At 33.7% G+C, this 23,500-nt stretch overlaps 3 protein-coding genes across 6 annotated transcripts; all 3 read left to right on the top strand.

The window, feature by feature from the left end:
- The first annotated feature begins 1,513 nt into the window (after positions 1-1,513).
- Positions 1,514-4,981, top strand: LOC125863175 (pectinesterase-like). Its single transcript, XM_049543344.1, has 4 exons — positions 1,514-2,317; positions 2,865-3,149; positions 3,584-3,910; positions 4,556-4,981. The coding sequence occupies exons 1-4, from the start codon at positions 1,645-1,647 to the stop codon at positions 4,948-4,950; spliced, it is 1,680 nt and encodes a 559-aa protein (XP_049399301.1). The 5' UTR covers positions 1,514-1,644; the 3' UTR covers positions 4,951-4,981.
- A 761-nt stretch (positions 4,982-5,742) lies between these two features.
- LOC125862913 (condensin-2 complex subunit H2) lies at positions 5,743-15,328 on the top strand. 2 transcript variants are annotated; one of them, XM_049543034.1, is made up of 12 exons: positions 5,743-6,108; positions 6,519-6,618; positions 12,413-12,519; positions 12,596-12,735; positions 12,809-13,070; positions 13,107-13,271; positions 13,352-13,527; positions 13,605-13,778; positions 13,892-13,981; positions 14,173-14,274; positions 14,363-14,521; positions 14,689-15,328. In XM_049543034.1, the coding sequence occupies exons 1-12, from the start codon at positions 5,898-5,900 to the stop codon at positions 15,043-15,045; spliced, it is 2,043 nt and encodes a 680-aa protein (XP_049398991.1). In that variant the 5' UTR covers positions 5,743-5,897; the 3' UTR covers positions 15,046-15,328. The 2 variants fall into 2 exon arrangements, with proteins under 2 accessions (XP_049398991.1, XP_049398990.1); XM_049543033.1 differs by having other exon boundaries at positions 12,809-13,271; positions 14,689-15,327.
- A 1,997-nt stretch (positions 15,329-17,325) lies between these two features.
- LOC125862851 (uncharacterized) lies at positions 17,326-21,178 on the top strand. Of its 3 annotated transcripts, none has more exons than XR_007446079.1 (5): positions 17,326-17,590; positions 18,559-18,836; positions 19,444-19,676; positions 20,331-20,669; positions 21,042-21,178. XR_007446079.1 is itself a non-coding variant. In XM_049542974.1 (4 exons), exons 1-4 carry the CDS (start codon positions 17,386-17,388, stop codon positions 20,584-20,586), a joined length of 972 nt encoding a protein of 323 aa, XP_049398931.1. In that variant the 5' UTR covers positions 17,326-17,385; the 3' UTR covers positions 20,587-20,685. The 3 variants fall into 3 exon arrangements, 1 of the variants encoding a protein (XP_049398931.1); XR_007446078.1 differs by lacking the exon at positions 21,042-21,178 and adding an exon at positions 20,797-20,963; XM_049542974.1 differs by lacking the exon at positions 21,042-21,178 and having other exon boundaries at positions 20,331-20,685.
- The last annotated feature ends 2,322 nt before the right edge of the window (positions 21,179-23,500 follow it).

The following is a 23,500-nucleotide window of genomic DNA, read 5'->3' as shown; positions in this document are numbered from 1 at the left end:
TCACATTAGTTTATGAGTTAATTACTTAGATATATTTTAGTTTGTAACATTATATCTCTTTCTAGATTTTAGTGTGTCCAGATAATATTATATATCTCTCCGGATTTTGGTGTGTTCAGATACTTTCAGATACATCTAGATACATGTATCTAGAGATATATGAGGTAAAAATTAGGTGTAATTTATTTTAGACACATTGTATCTAAATGGATTTGCATATAGCTGAGATACATAACAAATCTTGTTTGCTTCTTTTCCATATCGCTCAACACTCTCCTATGTATCTGATATCAAAGATACATGTGAATTACACTAGATACATATAGATACTGTATTTGGTGTGTATATAGTGCGATTTGCATGTATCTGAGATACTTAACGAATCTCGCTTGCCCTCCTCCCCATCTCACTCACCTCTCTCCCTATTTTATGTATTTGGTAGCAAAAATACATGTATCTTAGAATTATTATTTTTCTCAATATATAGCAGGAAACTCTTATATTTTTTAAAATTCTATTCAGCATGATTCTTCTCTTCTTTTCTTCTTTTTTTTTTTTTCGCAAAATTTGAATAATGAGTTTTTTTTTTTTTTACAAAATATATACCTATATATGGTCAAGTTTTACATTTTAAAAAAATAAAATTAAAATCACAAGTTGAAATCCTACTTATTCGCGAATTTGAGATTTGAAATTGAAATTAAAATTTTATGCAGATTTTATAACAAATGATTATTTTAAATTAAACCTTTAAATTGAGGTTCCAAATTTTATGACCAAACATTTGCTTAATATTTTTCAATCACGTGTAATTATTGTGAATTCATTCAACAATTATATATATAGATTGGGCCTACAAAAGATTCAGAAATGTAGAATAAATTACATTCAAGAGGAGAGGAAACTTTAAATAGAAGAATTCAAGTATAATATTTTTGTAGAGTAACTCCAACTCCAAAACTTAAAACTAGTCGAAAATTACTATAAATCACATTTATATGAATATGATTATTAGTCAGATTTGACTAAATGCGATTTATAAGTCACACCAATTGAATACGACTCATCCAACAAATGTGATTGATAAGTTGCACCGCACATATGTATGCAATTTATAAGCCACACATGATAAATATAGTTTATAAGTTACATGCGATAGAATGCGACATAAATAAATAAGTTTGGTTGATATTTTCTTTAATCTAAAAAAATGATTTAAAGCAGTGTCATTTAATAACTAAAAACTATAGTCACTGATTTAGAAACAAACAACAAATAAATCCCAAAAAAAGAGGTTAAAAAGAAATAAATTAGTGGAGTAAAAAAAAAAATTAATTGAAAAAATTGAAAAATTCCAACTATAAGTACTGGTAAACCTGAATTCAATCCTAACCAAATAAACAAACAAATTATTTTCCACAAATTACTTAACAGATTACCTAATAATTCTCTTATTTCTTATCTCTCCCTATTATAAATACATACCACATTTCTAAATTACGAGTTTAACTTCTGTATACTGGCAGAGCCCAGGGGAACACAAAAATTCGTTAAAAATCCCCACATGCTCTGCTTTGAATTATTGAAGAAAAAAAAACTATCTATTCTTTATTTTAAAAAATCTCAAAAAAATTAAAATTTAAAATGGCGGAGGCCGGTAAAAAGAAAATAGTGATTGCTGGAATTGCTTCAATTCTTCTAGTTGCTTGTGTTGTTGGTGCTGCCGTTACGTTTACAAAAAAAAATGATGATTCAACCTCTAACGGGGGCGAAATTTCGAGTTCTAGCAAATCCGTACAAGCCATGTGTCAACCTACGCAATATAAAGAAGCATGCGAAAAATCACTTGGATCGGCTAAAAATACTAGTGATCCAAAAGAGTTGATTAAAACCGCATTTGATAATACTATGACTGAAATTTCAAATTCAATTAAAAATTCAGCTCCATTTAAGGAAGCTGCAAATGATCCAAGGACTAAGAATGCTTTAAAAGTTTGTGATGAAGTTCTTGATCGTTCGATCGAAGAGATCAAGAGATCTTTTTCACAAATTGATAGTAATGACCTTAATAAATTGATTAAAGAGTATATCTATGATGTTAGGTCCTGGCTTAGCTCTGCTGTTACATTTGAAGAGACTTGTATAGATGCATTCGTTAACACAACTGGTGATACTGGTGAGAAAATGAAGAGTATCTTGAAGACTGCTAGCGAGTTGTCAAGTGTTGCACTTGATATTGTTAGTAGTTTTGAGGAACAAATGACTGGGTTGCAAGGCCTAGGTATCGCTAACAGACGATTGTTGGTCGCGGAAGCAGGTAATGTTAAGGTAGATTTTAAAAAAAATGAATGAGGGTGGAGGGTGCTTGTTAGGTAGAGTTGGGTATGGAGTCGCTATAATTAGCTAGTGTGACCCTTTCTACACGGGTTGACATTGCCTTTTGAGACGCTTAATAAATTTTGAAATGAAAAACTATGCTCATTAAAAAAATGAAAGTGAGTGAAGGATACCTTTGAACCAGAGTTGGGTGTAGGGTCGCTATAGTTGCATGGTTGAACACCTGATTCTACTATTTTATACCCTTAAAAAAAGGTTAAGTAAAAAAAGAGAGAAATGACCCATCTATGAGAGAGGTTGTCTTCTCTCAGGCTAGTGGTCTTCTAGTTCTAGTCGACTCTATATAATTAGGTTCCTTCTTTTTCCTGCTCCACTCACTCATCTACGTCAGAGTCACACGGCATATAATCGAAAGATCTTTTTATGTGATTCATGTCTTTCTATTTCTATGACCAAGATTGCTTTATCGACTAAAAATCATAGAAGGTTGAAATTATGAAATTTAAATTCTAAATCTGTCTTTACAGGCAACCGACGACTCCTTCAAATTGCAACCCTCAAGCCCAATGTTGTGGTGGCTCAAGATGGTAGTGGACAACACAAATCAATCAATGAAGCTCTTAAAACAGTTCCCCCAAACAATGCTCAACCCTATGTCATCTTCATCAAGGCTGGTATTTACAATGAAAATGTTGAAGTTGCCAATACAATGACCAATGTTGTTTTCATTGGTGAAGGCTCAAACAAGACCAAAATTACTGGCAACAAAAATTATCTTGATGGCCTCCCAATCTTCCTTACTGCCACTGTTTGTAAGTATTGAATCATTTATGTCATTATATGTACATACATATAGCAAACATCAAAACTTAGATCTCGAGCCTAATTCAACTCAAAAGTTAGCTCATGACGTAACAATTGCTTTAGACCATATAGGCATAGGTAGAATTAGTAAAAATTGTATGTGTTTGGATCAATTTTTGAAGAAAAAAAAAGTAGTGTTTGAAAATTCATTGAAACAATGTCCTGGATTTCGAACTTAAACAAGTGAGAAATCCAAAATACTGATATTGATGGATTCAAAAAAATTGGATATTTCTCTACGACTTTTGACTTTTGTGTCTATTTTTCAATTACAAACCCGAAAAATGGTTATTATTTTAAAGTTTTATGACAGTGACAAGGGGGTTTAATTGAACCTTTTAATATAAATTTCTGACTACGTCACTGTATACAATTTTTGTAGCAATCTCTGGACAGGGATTCATGGCTAAGGATATCGGATTCGAGAACTCAGCAGGACCTTTGAAAAAAGAAGCTGTTGCACTCCGTGTTTCAGCTGAAATGATAGTATTCCAGAACTGTCAAATTGATGGTTACCAATCAACACTTATGGCTCATGTTGGCAGACAATTCTATCGCGATTGTACCATTTCAGGAACCATAGATTTCATCTTTGGAGACGCGGTGGCTGTGTTCCAGAACTGTAAGATAATCGCGAGGAAACCTGAGGAAATGCAGACACAGGCTATCACAATTGCAGCTCAGGGAAGGATGCAACCATTCGGAACAGGTCAGTGATGTATCCAAGTTCAATGAATTAAATATCTTTCACTGAAAAATTACAACTATATAAGTATGATAAAAATAGTACAATTTTAAGAGTTGTTGCGATGTGTAGGGGTGAATATAGTTTTCACCCCTAAGAGGTGTTACCTGATACTTTGCCAAAACAAAATATGTTTATTTGTATAGATAATGTTGATCAAAATGAAAATATCATATATAAATCTAAATAATGAGACATTTCATTACATAGCCTTTGATCATATGATCAGGAGGTCACAAGTTCTAGGAGTGAATGTATAGTGTAGGCTATCGATTTGATCTAATCAAGTAGCTGTAGCTCAGAATGTGTATATGTGTTTAAGAAATCTACTAAAGTTTAAAATGCCCCCTGAGCCCATAAAGTTCAAATCGTGTACTGGACAGATTCAAGCCATAGGTAAAAGTCTCATTGGAAAATACATCATAAATTGCATAAAATAGACACATTGTGGTTCATTTTTTCCTAGACATTGTGAACATCGGGAGCTTAGTGCACTATGCTGTCATTTGTATTAGTTTTTGAATCCCTTTACTTAAGCAAAAAATTTCTTTAATTTACAAGTTGAATTATCTCGTTAGAAATTCTAACTCTGTCACTGCCTTTGAACAGGTGCAATAGTCATACAGAACTGCACGATCACAGCTGAGCCAGCTCTGGTCGCCATCAACCCACCACGCAACAAGGCGTTCCTTGGACGACCAGGGAAGATGTACTCAAGGACCATAGTGATGCAATCTCAAATTGATGGATTCATTGAACCTGAAGGATGGACTCCATTTGCTGGTACCTTTGGACTTGAGACTTTATATTTTGTTGAGTATCAAAATAGGGGTCCAGGTGCAAATACTGATAAAAGAGTAACTTGGAAGAATTACATTAAGAACCCTCCACAAGATGTTATTGCTAAATTTGCCCCAGGAGTTGTACTTAAAGGTGGCGATAATACTGATGGATGGGTTAAGAAAACTGGTGTCCCATATGAACCAGGGATGATGAAGATGTAAAAAAGTTTGTATATCTTCAATAAATAATAATAAAAAAACAATTATCTTCATTTTTGTAGATCTTGTTGTGTTATCTTACACTTATAATTACTTTTTGGGCATGTGAAATGAAAAAAATAATAAGAGTATTTTTGGAGTATTTTTTTAAAGTGGTTTAAATTTGGATTAACTATTTTTTTTTGGTTAGACATATAAGTTATATTCAAAACACATATAAAATATACTTATATTCTGTTTAGCGAAACTTTCAAAGTCTGCTTGTTTTGAAAAAAAATAAAATTTAAAGATTAGAAGTGTGTATGGTTGGTATACAATTTAAAAGATATTTTTGTGTGTGCATATATATGGATAAATTCCAAAGTAAACACCAAAAGAGCATAGCGTAAGGGATACTAGCGCAAGGTGCAAATGGTGAAGATACTATAGGATGGTTTGACACTCCTCACCAACTCTCTTTCTTTTGCCTTTATGCAAGACAATTATCGTGGCGCTGTAGAGGAAAGCGTGTATGTATTACTATCGACCATACAATAATGTCACTACAAAATTAGAGTATGTAAATGAATTTTTAGAACAAGTTTACAACAACAATAACAACATACTCAGAGTAATCTCACAAAAATGGAGTCCAAAGAGACTCAAATGTACAAAAACCTTACCACTACTTTGGGCCAATGACATGATCCAATAAACTTCAAATGGGCTTTCTTTTGGCCCATCTCATTTCTTCAACATAAGGCCCACATACATATATACCTTGGAGCGGGAAAAACATCACTCCAAAAATTTGAAACGCAGCTAAACGACGTCGCACTGTAGTTTGCTATAAACCCCTTTTCCCAAAAAATTAGGGCTTTCAATTTTGATTCAACAATTCACATTTTGTTGAATTTAGAGTTTTTTTTTTGGGTTTGTGTAATGGATGGTGAGTTTTGTACTCATAGAAGATGAATAACAGTCGAGAAGAAGCGAATTGTTCCGGCGCAGACGAGGAAAACGCGAAGTTTCATACAGTTCAGCCACTTCGGGATTTGGAATCGAATTGGGGTGTTGATTTAGCTAAAAATCTTGAGGAGTATTTGCTCAAAATTTGCTCGGGTGAAATTACTAGTGAAAATTATGATGATGGGCATCACCTTTCTGTGAATTTTGCTGAAGGTAGGTAAAAATTTCAGCTTTGTGTGTACATTCTCCTCCACTTTGTACATTAATCACATTTCACTTACTTTTGTGTAGCAGAAATAAGATCTCGTTTGGCTATAAATTTTGAAGTTGAAATTTGAAAATTTTAATTGTTAAAGTTGTGATTTTTTGAACATGAATTCTACCTGGAAATTGTTTGAATTTTTGTGAGTGGTAGTGAAATTTCTCCCCAAAAATGGTCTTGGAGAATATTTTGGAGATAGAATTCTAGAATTTGATCAGAAAAATGTTTTTATTTTTTTTGTAAAATAATTTTCCCCATGCCAGGTAATTTTTGATGTTTCAAAAAGGAGGTTTTGGGTTTGTGTGGTTTGAAAAGTGTGTACTTGTAATTCTTTTGATGAGATGTTTTTTTGGATGTGTAGCTGCTTTGCTGCTTCAGGGGTCAGTTCAGGTTTACAGCAGGAAGGTGGAGTATCTGTATTCTCTTGTAGTGCATGCTTTGGAATTCATCACCAAGAAGAGGTTTTTTTTCAGCTTTTGCTGTTTATTTTTGTTTATTCCTTGAGATTTGTAAAGGCGTCTCTGGTTGGAGATAAAGTCTAATTATTTGCATAATTAGAGGCTAGGTTACAATTTATTCAACTTTCTCTTGTTCTGTAAATGGATGAAACAATGTTCAGTCTTAGTTACCTCTGCTTGTCTTCAACATGTATTATCACGTCGGTAGCTGTACATCTCAGGCCATTCACCTGTGATATACAAGGGTTTGAATATATGTTTTTCCAGGAAATGACTTCTAAAGCTCCTTTCTTTTCTTAGAAAGCTGTTGTTCTTTTTTTTTCTTTTTGGTTTCTCTCTAAATTTGTTCAGTGCACTAGCCTGTGAAGATGGTTTTGATGTAATTTTGGTCCTCTAGAGAAATGGTGCTGCTAATTTTAAGTAACTTCTGCAACTTAACATTAGATGAAAGCTTGTATGTAAAGGTTGTTAAATGTTGCACTTTATTGATCGAGTTTTTATCCAGTTCTTTGTACAATCTGACCCTGCTTGTCTTTGTCTTCACCTAGTTAAATGGTGTGAATAGTATTCTGGTAATGACATTTAGAGCTTTTGGATATTAATACTAATTGTTTCTAAGATAGCTACCATTTCCTACTCTGGTGTATGTTGGATTGGAATACCTACTGGGATATAATCCTTTGGAAAATGTTGTATTGATAGATGTCAACAATTACATGTAGATGTTGACAATGTCCTAGAACCACACCACATACTTTTGGTCTAGTTGTGGGTTATTTCTCTTAGGTATTGATCAGAAGTTCATAACTTTTCTAGAGACCAGGCTAGAAAAGCCACAAGTAAACAACAATAACATTAACTACATCCCAGTTCCAGTTTAGTTGGGTCAACTATACGAATCCTCCATATCCATACCCATTTCATCCCACTATTCAACAATTTTTTGATCAGACAAATTATGGATTCTAGGCTCTGTATATTTCCTACATGATATTCAAATTTCTAGACAAACTGAGAAGGCTCATTACAAACACCAGCCATAATGTATGTAATAGCCTCAGTCATAAAAAAAAATGTATGTAATACCTCTCTCATGGGTTGGGACTTTGAGGAGCATGGAAATTATGATATGATTCATGAGAATGAAACTTCACACACACCCAATCACCCACTCACTGCTGAAGACACCAACTCAGGATTATAATTTTTTTTGAAGCTTTTATTCTGCTTGTAAACTTTAGTTATCTAAGCATGGACCATGGAGAGCTAGGGCCTTTACACAGTCAATGATTTCTGATTGACCAGGTTATTTTGTAGAGAGGTTGTTATTCTTTTTCTTTCTGAAAAGAAAGTGGATTGGTCTTGTCATTGCAGTGTTGTGGCTAAGGTCAGTAATGTCTACTTCAAGCAATAATGTTATCCCTTGGTCCATCAGAATGAATGAGAGTGTAGTGTATGGTGCTCTGCTTCACTCTTTCTTTCTTCGTTTGACTTTGTACCAGAGTTAAGTGAGTCTAGTGTGTGCTGCACACACTTGCGCCTCGACAATTTCTTCCTTTGAAGGTGCTGTGTTTTCTTAAGGTGAAGGGAGGAAGATTATTGAAAAGAGTCTTGTTATAAGAATATTTTTAAACATATGTTGTTTAGAATGAAGGTTAAGCAAGTTACAGTCTCTGAGTACTGATTATTTCCAATTTAGAAGTTGTTTTTCTCATTTTATCCAGGAAAATGAATCTTCTCATGAACATTATATAAGTCATGGGATTCTTATTTATAGCTACTTATAAAAATATTTTTATTTATGTTGTGTAGCTTGATGTTAAAGAATTGTTCATCAGCTAAAAGACTCACATACTTTATTTAAATAGGGGACTGATTCTGTACTTTAAGAGGTCTAGGAGAACAAAATTCCATTTTTTATTTCGCATTTTCTTCTGAATTCTCTAGGAATTTCAACAATTTGACAAAGTTCAAGAAAATACCGAGCGAGTAAAAGTAACCACGGGTCATTTTGGGAAGTTAGAGTTTCTCAACCTTCCTGATTTGGAGAAGATTGCATTTTCCTTCTTGAGATCATGCTGATTGGTTCTCAACTTTCCTGATCTGGAGAAGATTGCATTTTCCTGGTTGAGACCATGACGATTGGTTCACAAGTATTATGTCAGCAAGAAAAATTCTGGTGGGGCATCCAAGGCAGCTATATGTCATGTAAAATATGGCAGCCTACTGCTTTTGTTTTGGGTTTCTATCATGGTGATTATTGACCCGAAAGTAAAATCTGATGAGATACATCTCCATTTCTAAAAGTCTTTACATTTCCTTAAGTTCTTAACTTAAAAAATATGTTTGGCCAACTTTTTCACATAAATACTTTTGGGACAAACAAGGAATATATTATTGTTTGGCTTTTGGAAAAAGTAATTCACGTTAGTGTTAGAAATATTTAGTTTTAGAAACAAACAAGGATTTGGGTGAAGTGGTAAGTACTTCTTCATCCTTAACCAGAGGTCTCAGATTCGAGTTCCCTTGGGTATGGAGTCGTCTTTGTTAGGGAGCGCTTTTACCCCCCCCTCCAATGTGGGACTTTCCGACGTAAATTCAGATTTAGTCGAACTCCAATGTGGGTATCAGACACCGAATGGGAAACCAATAAAAAAAAGATTTAGTTTTAGGCACTCTGCCAAACACATGAATGTATGTACATAAATGTTGTTGAGCTTACATCATAGCTTCTGCTAAAAACCGTATGGAAATGCTTGGTGTTCCCGTTGTTGCTTTTCCCACTCGGTTTTAAAGCTCATAAGTGTCTACAATAACATACCCGGTGGAATTCCACGAGTGGGATCTGGGGAGGGTTGAGTGTACCCAAACATTACCACTATCTCATGGTGACAGTGAGATTGTTTCTAAAATACCCTCAACTCAAGTGTAGTAAATCAAAGTACAAAGAGTAAGAAAACACGGGGAAAAACATTGGAACTAACAAGGAAAGTAGTGCAAATCCTACTAGAAAGGAACTAGAACAACAAAATAGTGCAACATTTGAAACACAATAAACAACAGATTGTGATAGAAATCAAAAGCATAAAGCTCATAAGTGTCTATTTAGCTAAAAGACAAATTATAGACAAAATGGTTAAATTTTCCACTTGAGTTTCCTTGTTAATATTGACAGTGCAATCTTGTAAATCATCCTTTATAAGTTATTCCAATAGCGTATGACCAACATGCCATTTTAAAAATCCAATTGATCTGATATATTATACCATGTTTGGCATGGAAATGCCTCAAGTTAGAGATGGGAAAAGACATCAAATGCACCCTAAAGATGTCTTGGCAAGTCAAATACACACTTCAACTAATCAAGCGACCTAATTCACTCCTAACCTTGTTCAATGTTGTAAATAAATGAATTTTGGGACTTACTCAACCCTAAAAGCTAGCTCATAGGGCGAGGGTTGTCCAAGTTCATATAAGGAGACCATTTGCTCATCCCTTTTCCGACGTGAAACTCTTTAACACTTCCTAACGCGCTTAGACCTTATTAATTGGAGCGTGGACAATAAAACATGGCGGCCCAACATTGGTGAACAGAGAGTTTGGCTCTGATACCTTGTAAAGAAATATGAGGCTTAACTCAACTGCAAAAGTTAGCTCATAGGGTGAGGATTGTTCAAGTCCACATAAGGAAACCATTTGCTCATCCTTTCTCCAATGTAATATATGTGATATTATTACCACCTTAGAAGGTGACATGATAGAGAAAGTGCATTCACCTCCCTTAAAATGCGTGAGAAGAAAAAAAAGAATTGTAAGATGACAAAATTGCACACGTGACACTCTTTTATTGGTCATTATATAACTAAGTATTCTTAATCTTCTTCTTAATATAGTAATTTCTAACACATTAATTATATTAGATTCTCTTTCTTATTTATTCTTTTTATTTGTGAGGCCCACTTTCTTTAAAGTTTTCCCTTTTCCTCCCTTTTGGATTCTTCTTCCGCCGTTCATCGGCCCTGACATTTCTTCACTCAATCCCTCACGAAAGCATCTCCAACCCTCCCTTTGAAACTTCAAAAGAGGAACTTTAAGGAAGAAATGGAAAAGATGAAGACTTCCATCAGAAAGTTCATGATTTCTCTCCATAAAGTTCATGATTTTTCTGCTCAAGCTCATCGGAGAACCCACCGGGAAAATTCATTAAGGTACACCACGACTCTACTGAAAACCTCGAGATTTCCGTGCTTAAAATCCATGATGTTTTTGTCTAAACTTATCGAAAATCGATCGGAGAAGACGATTACTCTCTCTGTCTGCTCTATTCTCGCCGTAGCACCTCCTACGGCCACTAAAATGCCATTCAGTAGCAAGCCACCAATATCAATTTTGATTATACAAAGAATACCAATGAAATGCTTGATTTTCATCTGTAAATACCAATGAAATGCTTGATTTTCATCTGTAATTTTCAAGATTTTTGAAGAATTTTAGCAGTCTTACAGATCTGAAAATTTCTATGTACTTCACACGCAACAATGGCATTACCCCTGCCTATTGACGCTCCACCGCCAACAACCTTTATACTCCATAGCCGTCTTACTGTTCTTTGTTATTCTCTTCAGTTTTCCTTTTTCCTTCAATCTATCAATGATGGAGACGAAAGAAGAAGGGATTTGAAAGAGGGAAATATGCTATGGTGGAGGAGGAAGAAGAAAAGTGTTTTGAATAAAAAGGAAATATTAAGGGAAAAAGGTAATGAAAAATTGAAAATGATATTATACACACGCAAAATCTAAGATTGCCTTAGGAGGGTGGTAATAATATCACATCGAACAAGGTTAGGGGTGTATTAGGTCACCTGTTTAGTTGAAGTGTGTATTCAACATATCTGGTCAACTTTAGGGTGCATTTGATGTCTTCTCCTGTTAGAGATTAAGGCCTTCTTGGACATACATATAAAGTTGAGGTTTGAAGAAATATTTGTGCAAGGCAAAATACCTCTTGATTTCTTCTTCTAAAATCTAAAAAACTTGAAGTTGTTGACACTCTATCCTTTTAGGTCTATTGTATTATAGAAAGCGGTTAATTGCCACTCGAACTTCTTACTAATCCTGAAAGGCAGTGCCCTCTTGTAAAATTCTGTTTTCTAAATTTTCAGTAGTTTTTTTTAACTATGTACAATTTGAATGCCCACCAGAGTCTCGAGGCCAAGCTACCGTGAAGAAGATGATCAACATCTTCACCTGTCTCCTTGCATAAGTAACACCATCTGATACAAACAACCTTCCTTTTCCTAAGATTATCCGTCGTCAAAATTACCCCTCTAGCAACTAACAACTATATGTTGCTTTACCAACTATATTTATTGTCTGGTACTAGCTTCTGTTTATTTTTTTTGATGACCTGTCTGGTACTAGCTTCTTAAAAACAAAGCCTATGGGCATTTTGATGCTTACTCTAAGGCGTCACCTAAGCAAGACAAACTTGCCACCATGGGTTTCACCTAGCTTTGGGGCTTAGGCACGCATCAAGGGAGCCTTTAACATCACTGTTTCAACCAATTCTACCAATATAAACCATAAGTTGTTCTTCACTTGAGCTTTCTACTGATGATCTTCTATTTGCTTGTTCTGATGAAGGGCAGTGAGTAATTCATATTAAGTGGCTGTTGAAACATTTTTTCATTGCTATCAATTTTGTGGTACACCAAATATACTAATTCAGTTCTTGGTATTGTAAGTATCATAACCCAAAAATGTGATATATTGAGATTTTCCATTTCCTGTTAAATCAGTGAACCAGATCTACCAGCAAGTGGATCAGCCCAAGCAGATGAAAACGGTTTGCCGGTTGCCAACCAAGAAGAGGATGATCCATTCTGGGTTTCAGAGGAAATCCCAGGTAGCATCATTACTTGTCTGTTATTTTATAAGTGTCCGGACTTCAAACAGCATGATTTATATTGTTCTTTTTGCAGTGGAAGCAAAGAATATGTTGGATGATACGGTATGCAGGGATTCATTCACCCAGTTTGTGAAGGCCCCTGCAAATCTGGTTGTGCTCGAGGGTGACTGCCTGGATGTTACTGGAGATGCTGGAGAACTGGAGTCTTACTTGGTATGTTAGTGTCTGTTTATGTGCAGTTACAGTATGTTTCTGTTATTTTGATTTGTTCTATTATTACTTGCAGCTAGCCACATGTGATCTTTATCGAGATTTTATTTTATTGGACGCATGTGATTCAGCAACAGTGGATTGCTTTCTGGATAGTGAGAATATAGCTGGAAAGGGGCTGAACAATAGTTCAAAGGGCAGTTCCCTAAAATCCAAATACCACAAAAGCTTTTCCTCTCCCACAGGACTTTCTGGGGGAGCTGGCAATAAATCTTCAGCGCGAAAGAATCAGGATGCTAATTTGTATCAGTCTCCGAGGGGTCATGAGTTTGATCCAGTTAATTTAAACAATGATCCACATGAGTTTGATCCAGGCAATTTAAACAATGATCCATTCTCATCTGATATACCTGATAACATTGATGATGCACATGGATATTCAGAACCTAGAGATTTAGATGACTCAGATGATGAAGACCCATGGAAACCCTTGAATCCTCATGAACCAGGCAATTTGAAAGTAAAATCGTACAAAAAAGGTTTCTTAAGCTTCCTTCTCTTTGTTTCCTTCTGTATCCAAGCACTTTATTCTCTAACGAGGTTTCATACTTTCAAGCAGTTAAATCTAATAGAAGGCAGGGTGTGGTATCCAGAAAACTTGCATCTTTGGCCACAGAATTTCCGCTTGCAAGATTACATGGTACCATTAATACCGACCTCAATGAGATGTGGGAGAGGAGATGTTGTGCCATGAATAAGCAAGTCGACGCACAATCTCCACCACCATTTGAGAAGGTTAAAATTATTGATAGTTTATTTGTACCTAACTTTTTATGCCTGAATATTTCATTGTATGAAGTTTCTGTTTGCAGCTCCGGGAATCACTTCTTCATGGAGTGAACAACGACTATGATGATTTCTATACCCCAAATGAAAAGAATGAAGATAATGACTATGATAGTGCTGATCACGATTTTGGGCCTCCTGATTTTGACATGCCAGAAAATGCAGACATGAACAACAATGCTACTCCACATGGTGAAAAGGTTAGTAATCTAGATAAGGATGTTTCTCAATACAGTAAAGATCATGTTTCTCTGAAGCTAGCTCAATGTGGCTCTATCGAGTTAAAGTTGCTAACTATATTTTATTTTTGCAGCATGATAATTGTGGTCCACTTTTTGATAGTGAAGCTCATGAAGATCTGAATGGTCAAGAAAACCTTGAAGATCTTTGTCGCTCCCACTTGGTGAGAATAAAATTCATTATCTTCATAAAATTATGGATTGTAATTTGTAGGTATGTGTCTTGATATTTTATTCATTTTCCCCTAAATGGCATGAGAAGGGTTCACTAACATGAACTCTAGACATGCTTATCCGTTACTTAAATTTTGTTGAATCTTCTGTGATTGTCTTGGTGACCTTCTTTCTATTGTAGGATTCTCTTCTTGCTAACCTTGCTGAAACTGAGAAGCAGACTGAATTGGCTGCTCGGGTTTCAACGTGGAAACAGAGAATTGACCAGAACTTGGAGGAACAAGTGTGTTGCATTTTCTAAGATCTCCTTTATTTGTCCTATTTTTCTCTGGCCAGTTCAGATATTTTATCCCTCTAGTGTTTATCCCCAGGAATCGCATCCGCCCTTTGACATTCATGAATATGGGGCAAGGGTTTTGAACAAGTTATCCCTGGAAGAAAATGATAAAAGCACCATGTCCTTTTCTGATGTTGTCAAGGGTTCGGAAAAGCATGACATTGCTCGAACATTTTCTGCGCTTCTGCAATTGGTAAAACCCTCTTTCAACATGAATTTTAGCGACATTATAGTTATCTACCTTTGAAGATAGAAGTAATATGTTCCTTTTTTTGCTTTTGAAATTTTATCCTATGCCTGAGGCCATCAATAAGAAATGTTCACCTTTTTTCTTTCGCTTTGTTGAAAAAAAAATTGTAGGTAAACAATGGAGACGTTGCTTTGGAAAGAGGTGAGGTATGTGAGTCCACTTGTTACACAGCTGCAAATCCCTTCTCTGTTCAACTCCTTAGGCATGGCAACGGTAGGGAGGAAATGCAGTTTCAATCATCAAAAAAGAGAGTGAAATCTCCAATGCACAATCAGAACATTAGAAAGGAAAAGAACAAAGGTAAAGCCGTTCATGCTGCTGTTGATTCATCGCCTTCAGGACCCAATTCAGATAGCAGAATTCCCCTGAAGCTGGGAAGGGTTAATGGAACAAGATGCACACCTGAAAGCAAGAAAAGAAGGAAGTCCAGAATAGCATTAGCATCGGATGTGCCTACTGCATTGTAGTACGACAGAAGATTCACCCTACCATTGTAATTCTCATCGCAAACCAATAACCCGTTGGGTGCAGAAATTTGTACCATCTGTTTCTTGCTCAACTTATTAGGCCTTAGTGTTATACTTAGCAAGGAAGATGTAACAGTATGTGACATATACTCTTCATTTGTCTCTTTGTAGACAATCATGTTGATTAGAGTTACTTGGTGTATGTGTTGGTTGGATATAGCAGGTAACCTATGGATTCTGTCGACATGCGTGCAAACTGATCTGAACACCATGTTGTTATCAAATGCAAGTAATCTTTTAAGTGCATATTTGTTTGTTGAAGCTACTACATCAAACCAGTAAAATGTTATTGTCTTGCTATTATATTCAAGACATTCTCATGGAATGGTGATATTGATGAATGGTAAAGTAGAATACACACTCAAACTAATCGGGCGATTCGACTTAGTACACTTGTCAAATTGTTATTATGAAACCCAAATGGGGAGATTATGATGGGAATAAAAGTGGGACACCTCACAAGTAAGGTTACAGTGGAGTGACCAGTACTCCTTCTGTCCTTCATCCTTGATCAAGAGGTCTTGAAGTACGGAGTTGTCTTTGTTAGAGAACGTTTTATCTCTCGATGTGGGGCTTTCTGACGTAAATTTGTATTTAATTGTACTCCAATGTGGATATCAGAATCGAGTGGGACACCTCTTTATCTCTTGATGTTTCTTATCTCAAAAAAACACTTTTTATTGTGTCCACAAGTTCTCAAAGGGTACGCAACAAGAGTCTTACATAGTTGCTAACGTGACTCCTCTATAATAAAGTGAAGCAAATAGCTTGGAAAATTCTACCAAGCCTTCCCTACCTATGTCACCTCAATTCATAGAGTTCAAATTGAATTTTTTGAATAAGGATCAGTATTTTATCATCTTATTATAAACAACTTTTTTTTTTCACCCTGTTCGATATCTTCATTGCAGCTTTAACAAATTTGTGTAAGCGTCTCATAAGACCTTATTTAAGAAAAAAAAAACACCTCATTACAAATTTTTTAGGGAAAAATCTTATCTATCCTAACCCCACCTTATTGATTCACAAAAGAATTACGTTACTTATTTTCCACAGAAGAATTATCTTGTCTTCCAATAGTATCAATTCCCGTCCCTTTATATTATAGCGTTAGAATATGTTATAATTGTCATATGTGTCAATTACTTTCTTTCCAGTCTAGCATCTAGGTATACGTGTCAAATTCATGCTCACAATTTTTCAAATTTGTTTTTTTATTTATTCGGTATTCGATATCCACATTGGAGTCCAACTATTTCAAATTTGCATGTGTAGGACTCCATTCGGCGGAAAGTGCTCCCTATCAAGGATTTTTTCATACCTAAAATTTGAATCCAACACCTTTGATTTAAGAATGAGCAACCTCATCCACGGTACAATCTATTCTTATTCAATATTTCTAGCAACATATTTTCACTTTTTTTTATAATTGTATTGCTCGAGTTATTTAAAATGCTGTTTTTTTCTTTTCAAAAAGTACTTTCCATCAAAATGAAAAAAAATAAAAAATTCTTTCATTCTCAGAACTTATTTCTAAATGAAACTAGAGGCATTCTACAAATGTGCATAATACGCACTAGACAGATCCGATTTATGAACAATTTGAGTTTTTCAAAAGATATACCGACCAACTTAGAATATTACACAATATAACATAATATATAATATTATATGAAATTATAACAGGGAAAACACTATAGATAATATGTCAAACTTGTATAATAGTATATAAAAATTCAATTTAGATTTTTTTTAATGACAAGAGAACCTACCGTTACTATTCTTTGGATGCGCATAGGGTAAATTTCACCCATTGTAATAGCTTGTAAATCATACCAAAAAAAAAAACTAAAGTCTAGACAAATCCCATAAAATAAACTCGATAAAAAGTCATGCAGAAGTTTCGAACCCGAGACCCCTTGTTCGACCATCCTTACGGGTAGTCAAATTGAACTTTGCAAAGTAATTTTTTCATGTTTTTGATGTGATATTTTCATTGGTAGATTCTTTGTCGACTATATCAAATATATTTTTTTTAAATATAAATATTAAATTTGAGCAAAAATTATTAGGTTCGATTAGAAATCCACAATCATTATTGTAGCTCCGGCCCTAAACATATTTATGCCATGCCGTATTCATTGAATTGACGTAAACATACATAACTTTTTACGTACCCCAACATTTAGCCTATGTGCAGTATATAAATATCCCAAAAAATATTGAACACACAAAAATCTCATTCTATTTTTTTCATAAAAAAAATTAATTTCATCCGAAATGGAGGAATATGACTTTGATCATAAAATAGTGGAAGTAAATGGGATAAATATGCATGTTGTTGAAAAAGGAAAAGGTCCTTTTGTTCTATTCATCCATGGATTCCCAGAATTATGGTATTCATGGAGGCACCAAATTATATTCATGGCTAAACATGGTTATAGAGCTGTGGCTCCTGATCTTCGTGGTTATGGTGATACCACAGGTAATGAAAAATCTACGCCTTATTCTATACGAAATATCTTAATTTTATCCTTCGTTATACTTTGAAATCGTTCATGATCTTGGTCATTAATTAGCATATCGTCTCGTAATAGTAATGCCAACATACTTCCTGTGGCAAGGTCCACGAGGGAGTTGGGTGGCCTGGGTTGGAGTCATGATTGAATATGACTGTTTGCTTGGTGGACTAATTATTTAAGAAATTAAGTTTTGTTTTTGCTATTAGTTATAGTTTTTGACATGATGGTAGGAACTTGATAGTTCATAACAAGTAGAGTCTGGGGAAGATAGGATGTATGTAGACTTTACCCGTACCTTGTGAGAGGTAGATAGGTTGTTTCTGACGAACCCTCGCTTAAGAAAAAACGATTTGGAAGCAAGATTGATGAATACAAGAGTAAAAGCTATGGTGAAAATGTCGTAGGAAAGAAAATACTGACAACAAAATAGATCTAGAGGATAATTCTAAATCTAGATCTTTTTCACAAAGTATTTTGACACGTAAAATTCACCCCGTTCGTCTAGGTCTCTTCGTTAACGTCAAGGGCAAATATAATACCATTTGGTAACAACAACTAGATACATAAATTTTTACTCATACCTTAGATATGTATATGAGAAAATTACAAATTACTATATTATTTTACCTTCCATTATATTTCAAAGTCATTTTTACCCATAGCTAGAACTAGAGAGGGATATATGTGGAATTTTTTTTTCCGAAGTATTTTGACACATGAAATTCATCCGATTCATGTTGAAGATCCATTAAGGTCATGAACAAATATAACAGAAATTACTTCAACAAGTGTATGATTTATTTAGGAACCATAGTATAACACAAGGTAAAATTAAGATATTTCGTATCTTAGTATTATCTTTACTCTTTTAACTACTACATACTATGTTGAACTTATCAAGTTTAAATTCTGAATCCGCCTCTTCTGACAGGAATACCTAAAGATGATCCAAGCAAGTTTAGCTCATTAAGAGTTGTGGGTGACTTAGTGGAACTTTTGAATACCATTGTGCCTGAGGAAGATAAAGTGTTTGTTGTTGGCCATGATTGGGGTGCTATTATTGCTTGGAATCTTTGTTTATTGAGGCCAGACAAAGTTAAGGCTTTGGTTAATATGAGTGTGCCATTTTCTCCTAGGAATCCTAAGAGAAAGCCAATTGAGTCATTGAAGGCTATCTATGGTGATGACTATTATATTGTTAGATTCCAGGTTCACCTCTTTGCTTCCTTCTAATTCTTTACTTTTATATGTTTCGTTACATGTTTTTTGATGCACGAATAGAGACAGGTTCAAGATTTTAAGTTAACAAATTTTAGGTACTCGATGTAGCTCAAGCTTTAAAAACAAGTGTTCACATGCCCTAACACATGTTCACATAGATTCTAAGTTGGCTTACACGTGCCTGTTGTTGTTGTCGTCGAGTTGGTACAATATTTAGATAACTCAACATTGAAATATGTGGAGGAATAGTTTAGGTAGATAAAGTGAAAAATGGATAGTTAAGGTATAAAACTCGCGAAAAAGTGATAGTTTAAGTGTTTTTTTTACCATTAACTCTATTTTGAATGCTTTTTTCACATATATACGTATTAGCTAGGCAATCAAGACGGGTTGAACAGAGTCAATCCTACGGACGAAGGTAACACAGATTGAGTTGACTAATCACTTGATAATCATAGAGTCATCGCTCCCATAAACGGAAGAGTGATAATGGTTCAAATGTATATATATACTATTTCATTTAGTTAAATTCTTATATTGTCAGTCTATATAACTTAAATCCCGATGTCTTAATATTGTTTGTTATTTTTTCTAGGAGCCTGGAGTGATGGAAGTAGAGTTTGCAAAAACAGGCACTAAGAAAGTGTTGGAGAAATTTTTAACTTTTAGGAACCCTGGACCATTATACTTGCCTAAAGGCAAGCCTTTTGATGATAGTCCAGTAATTTTGCCCTCTTGGCTATCACAAAAAGAAGTTGATTATTTTGCTAGCAAATATGAACAAACTGGCTTTACTGGTGGATTTAATTATTACAGAGCACTTGACTTGTAAGTTTCTGTTTTGTGTTTACTTTTGGCTAAAATTTATGTTGTGACACTTCTCATTTTAGTTGGGAATTAGTATTATTTCGATTCGGAGAATCGAATAATGACATTATCATGGATATTGTGACAAAAGAAGAGTAGCTTTGGCGTAACTGGTAAAATAGTTGTCATGTAAGGCTGCATACAATAAACCCCTTGTGGTCTCATTTTTCCTCCGATCCTGTGCATAATGGGAGCTTATTGCATTGGGATGACTTTGTTCTGACGAAAAAGTTACATTACATGAGTTATGTTGATGCCTACCTTTAGTGTAAATGTTTTAAAAAAGTACTAGTGATGTCGAAAGATATGGTTATATGTTCAAGAACGTAAGGTGTCCTTACTTTCCCAGGATAAGAAGGGATAGAGAAAATGCCTCGAGCAAATGTTTGAACACCAGTCACTATGGTGCTGAAGTAAGCCCAAATACTTGACAACATGATAAAACCGAAAGCTCTTGTTACAATCATCAACTGCAACATTGAATTGAGACTTTGCACTTTGCTAACCCTTCGCATTTGTATTAACTTTTGACCGTATAGAATCTTTATCTGCGTACATTTTACTCTCTTCAGACAATACTTATGAGATTTCACTGAATATGTTGTTGAAATGCAGAAATTGGGATTTGACAGCAGCATGGAGTGGTGCAAAAGTGAAAGTACCAGTGAAGTTCATTGTGGGAGATTTGGATTTAACTTATAATGCCCCTGGAGCAAAAGACTATATAAACAAAGGTGGAATGAAAAAATATGTGCCTTTGTTAGAAAAAGTGGTTATATTGGAAAATGTTGGCCATTTTCTTCAACAAGAAAAGCCTCATGAAATTAACAAACACATTCATGATTTCTTCAAGGGCTTTTCTTCTACTTGAAGGTTTGAAGTTTTAGCCCTTTCAAGTTTGTTTTGGGGGCATAGTAGCTTTTGATGTAATTGAATAAAGTACATGTGAAGAAAGTGGTTATGTTGGAAACACTTGGCCATTTTCTTCTACTTGAAGTTTTAAAGTTTAGCCGTCCAAATTTGTTTTTGAAATATAGTTACTTTAATTTTGATGTAATTGAATAAAGTACATGTGAAGAAGTGGTTATATTGGAAAAGTTGGCCATTTTCTTCTACTTAGGTTTGAAGTTCTAGCCCTTTCAAGTTTGTTTTGGGGGCATAGTAACTTTTGATGTAATTGAATGAAGTACATGTGAAGAAAATGGTTATATTGGAAATAGTTGGTTATGCTCTTCTACTTGAAGGTTTGAAGTTTTAGCCCTTTCAAGTTTGTTTTGGGGATATTGTAACTTTTGATGTAATTGAATAAAGTACATGTGAATCTAGTGGCTATATTAGAAAGAGTTGTCCATTTTCTTCTACTTGAAGTTTTAAACTTTAGCCCTTTCAAGTTTGTTTTGGGGATATTGTAACTTTTGACGTGATTGAAGAAAGTACATGTGAAGAAGTGTTTGTATTGGAAAGATTTTGCCATTTTCTTGGACTTTGAGGTTTAAAGATTATCCTTTCAAATATCTTCGGGTCTAATATTTACTTGTATAATTTCCAACCTCATAGATAAAACATTAGATAGCTGTCTAACGTTTGCAATATTATACAATTTTTTTGAAAATGGTCTAATGTTTTCATAACTTTTTCATTTGTTCAAAAATAAACTTAATAACTTAGCATAAATCACAGAAGAAATAAAAGGATCATTTGCTAAATAACTAGGAAAAATTACTTAAATACACAACACTTCTTTACCTATTCTTAATATTTCCCTACTCTTTCATTAAAATACAAAAATCCCTTATTTTCCCCCAATTCAACTTAACCGGATACTTTATTAGTTTAAGTATCCGCCCGTTATTAATTAAAGTATCCGCGATGCTATATTATGCATCCGCCCATTAATTAAGTATCCGTGCTACTAACAACTTAATAATTTAAGTATCCGTCCGTTATTAATTAAAGTATCCGCACTGCTATATTATGCATCCGCCCGTTAATTAAGTATCTGTGCTGCTAACAACTTAATAATTTAAGTATCCTCTTGTTATTAATTAAAGTATCCGCGCTGCTATATTAAGTATCCACATTGCTATATTATGTATCCGAAAAACACTAAAAAGGGTTGGTAATTAATGAAAGAGTAGGGAAATGAAGTAATTTTTTTCTTATACTATGTCATTTGCCTAATTTTTACTAATAACTATTCGAAAAAGGTGAAAGTTCACTTCTAGACTTTGTTATTAGGTCAAGCAATGGACTGGGCTGACATTGGTTGGGCTTAGGTTTTACTAAAGTCCAGCTCAGTAATGAATAGAACCACATGGGTCATTTGCACAAATAGCCTTTTATGCCACTGTTTAAATTTTCTCTCTTTTTTTAACTTCCTTTATCGATTTTATTGTTACATGTCGTTTTTCTTCTTTGATTATCGTATTATTGTTATTGTTATTTTTCTCTTTTCCGTTATTTCTAGTATGCCATCTCTATATTAATATATTTTCTCGAGTTTGATATGATTTATTTAAGCTGAATGTCTATCGAAAACAATCTCTACATCTTTATAAGGTAATAGTAAACTTGCATACACATCATTCTCTACATTCCAAATTTAATGTTTATAAATTTTAATAACAATTTTTTATAGCCAAAAAGGGATCTTATCGTATACTAGATATAGGACCCCGTGCCAGCACGGGGCCCAATATATATTATTTTTTAATTTTAATTTATGTCATATTATGGAATTTGAGAAGTTATTGAAATTTTTATATGATTTTAAAAATATTTTAAATTTTTAGCTATTGTGATTTGTAGTACCTTTTTTTAACATAATTTTGAAAATAATATTTATTACTGTGTTTGTTCTAATTTATGTGGCACACGTAGAATTTCAAATATTAACTATTTTTTATATGTCTCTTTAATATATTAAGTTGTTAATTATTGTATTTTATAGTACATTTTGAACCTAATTTTTTAATAATATATGTTATTTGCCATGTCCCAATTTATGTGGCATTAATTGATAGATTTGTTGGAGTCGGGAGATTTATTTTGTTAATTATTGTAATTTATAGTTTTTTTTCCCATCAATTTCAAACAATATATGTTGTTAATTGATAGAATACTTTTACTGTAATTTTTTTAAAAAATTATGTGTGACTCTCCATGTCCCAATTTATGTGGCACATGTAAAGTTTTGACAATTAACCAAAATTTTAATACATTTAAAAAAATATTTTTAAGTCGTTAAATTTTAAGTAATTTAAATTGTTGTATTATTTATTACAATTTATAATACTTTTAAAGTAGTTGAAATATTGTACTATTTATTATGATTGATAACACTTTTTTTAAAATTTATGTCATATTATGGAATTTGAGAAGTTATTGAAATTTTTATATGATTTTAAAAATATTTTAAATTGTTAGCTATTGTGATTTGTAGTACTTTTTTTTTACATAATTTTGAAAATAATATTTATTACTCTATTTGTTCTAATTTATGTGGCAGATGCAGAATTTCAAATATTAACCCTTTTTTATATGTCTCTTTAATATATTAAGTTGTTAATTATTGTATTTTATAGTACATTTTGAACCTAATTTTTTAATAATATATGTTATTTGCCATGTCCCAATTTATGTGGCATTAATTGATAGATTTGTTGGAGTCGAGAGATTTATTTTGTTAATTATTGTAATTTATAATTTGTTTTTCGTCAATTTCGTCGACTATTTTTTTTATTAATTATTGTAATTTATTGTTTCTTTTTCGTCAATTTCAAACA

The sequence above is a fragment of the Solanum stenotomum genome, chromosome 4 (assembly GCF_019186545.1).
Source record: "Solanum stenotomum isolate F172 chromosome 4, ASM1918654v1, whole genome shotgun sequence".
In the NCBI taxonomy this organism is placed as follows: Eukaryota; Viridiplantae; Streptophyta; class Magnoliopsida; order Solanales; family Solanaceae; genus Solanum; species Solanum stenotomum.
This window is presented reverse-complemented; position numbering and strand designations above follow the sequence as displayed.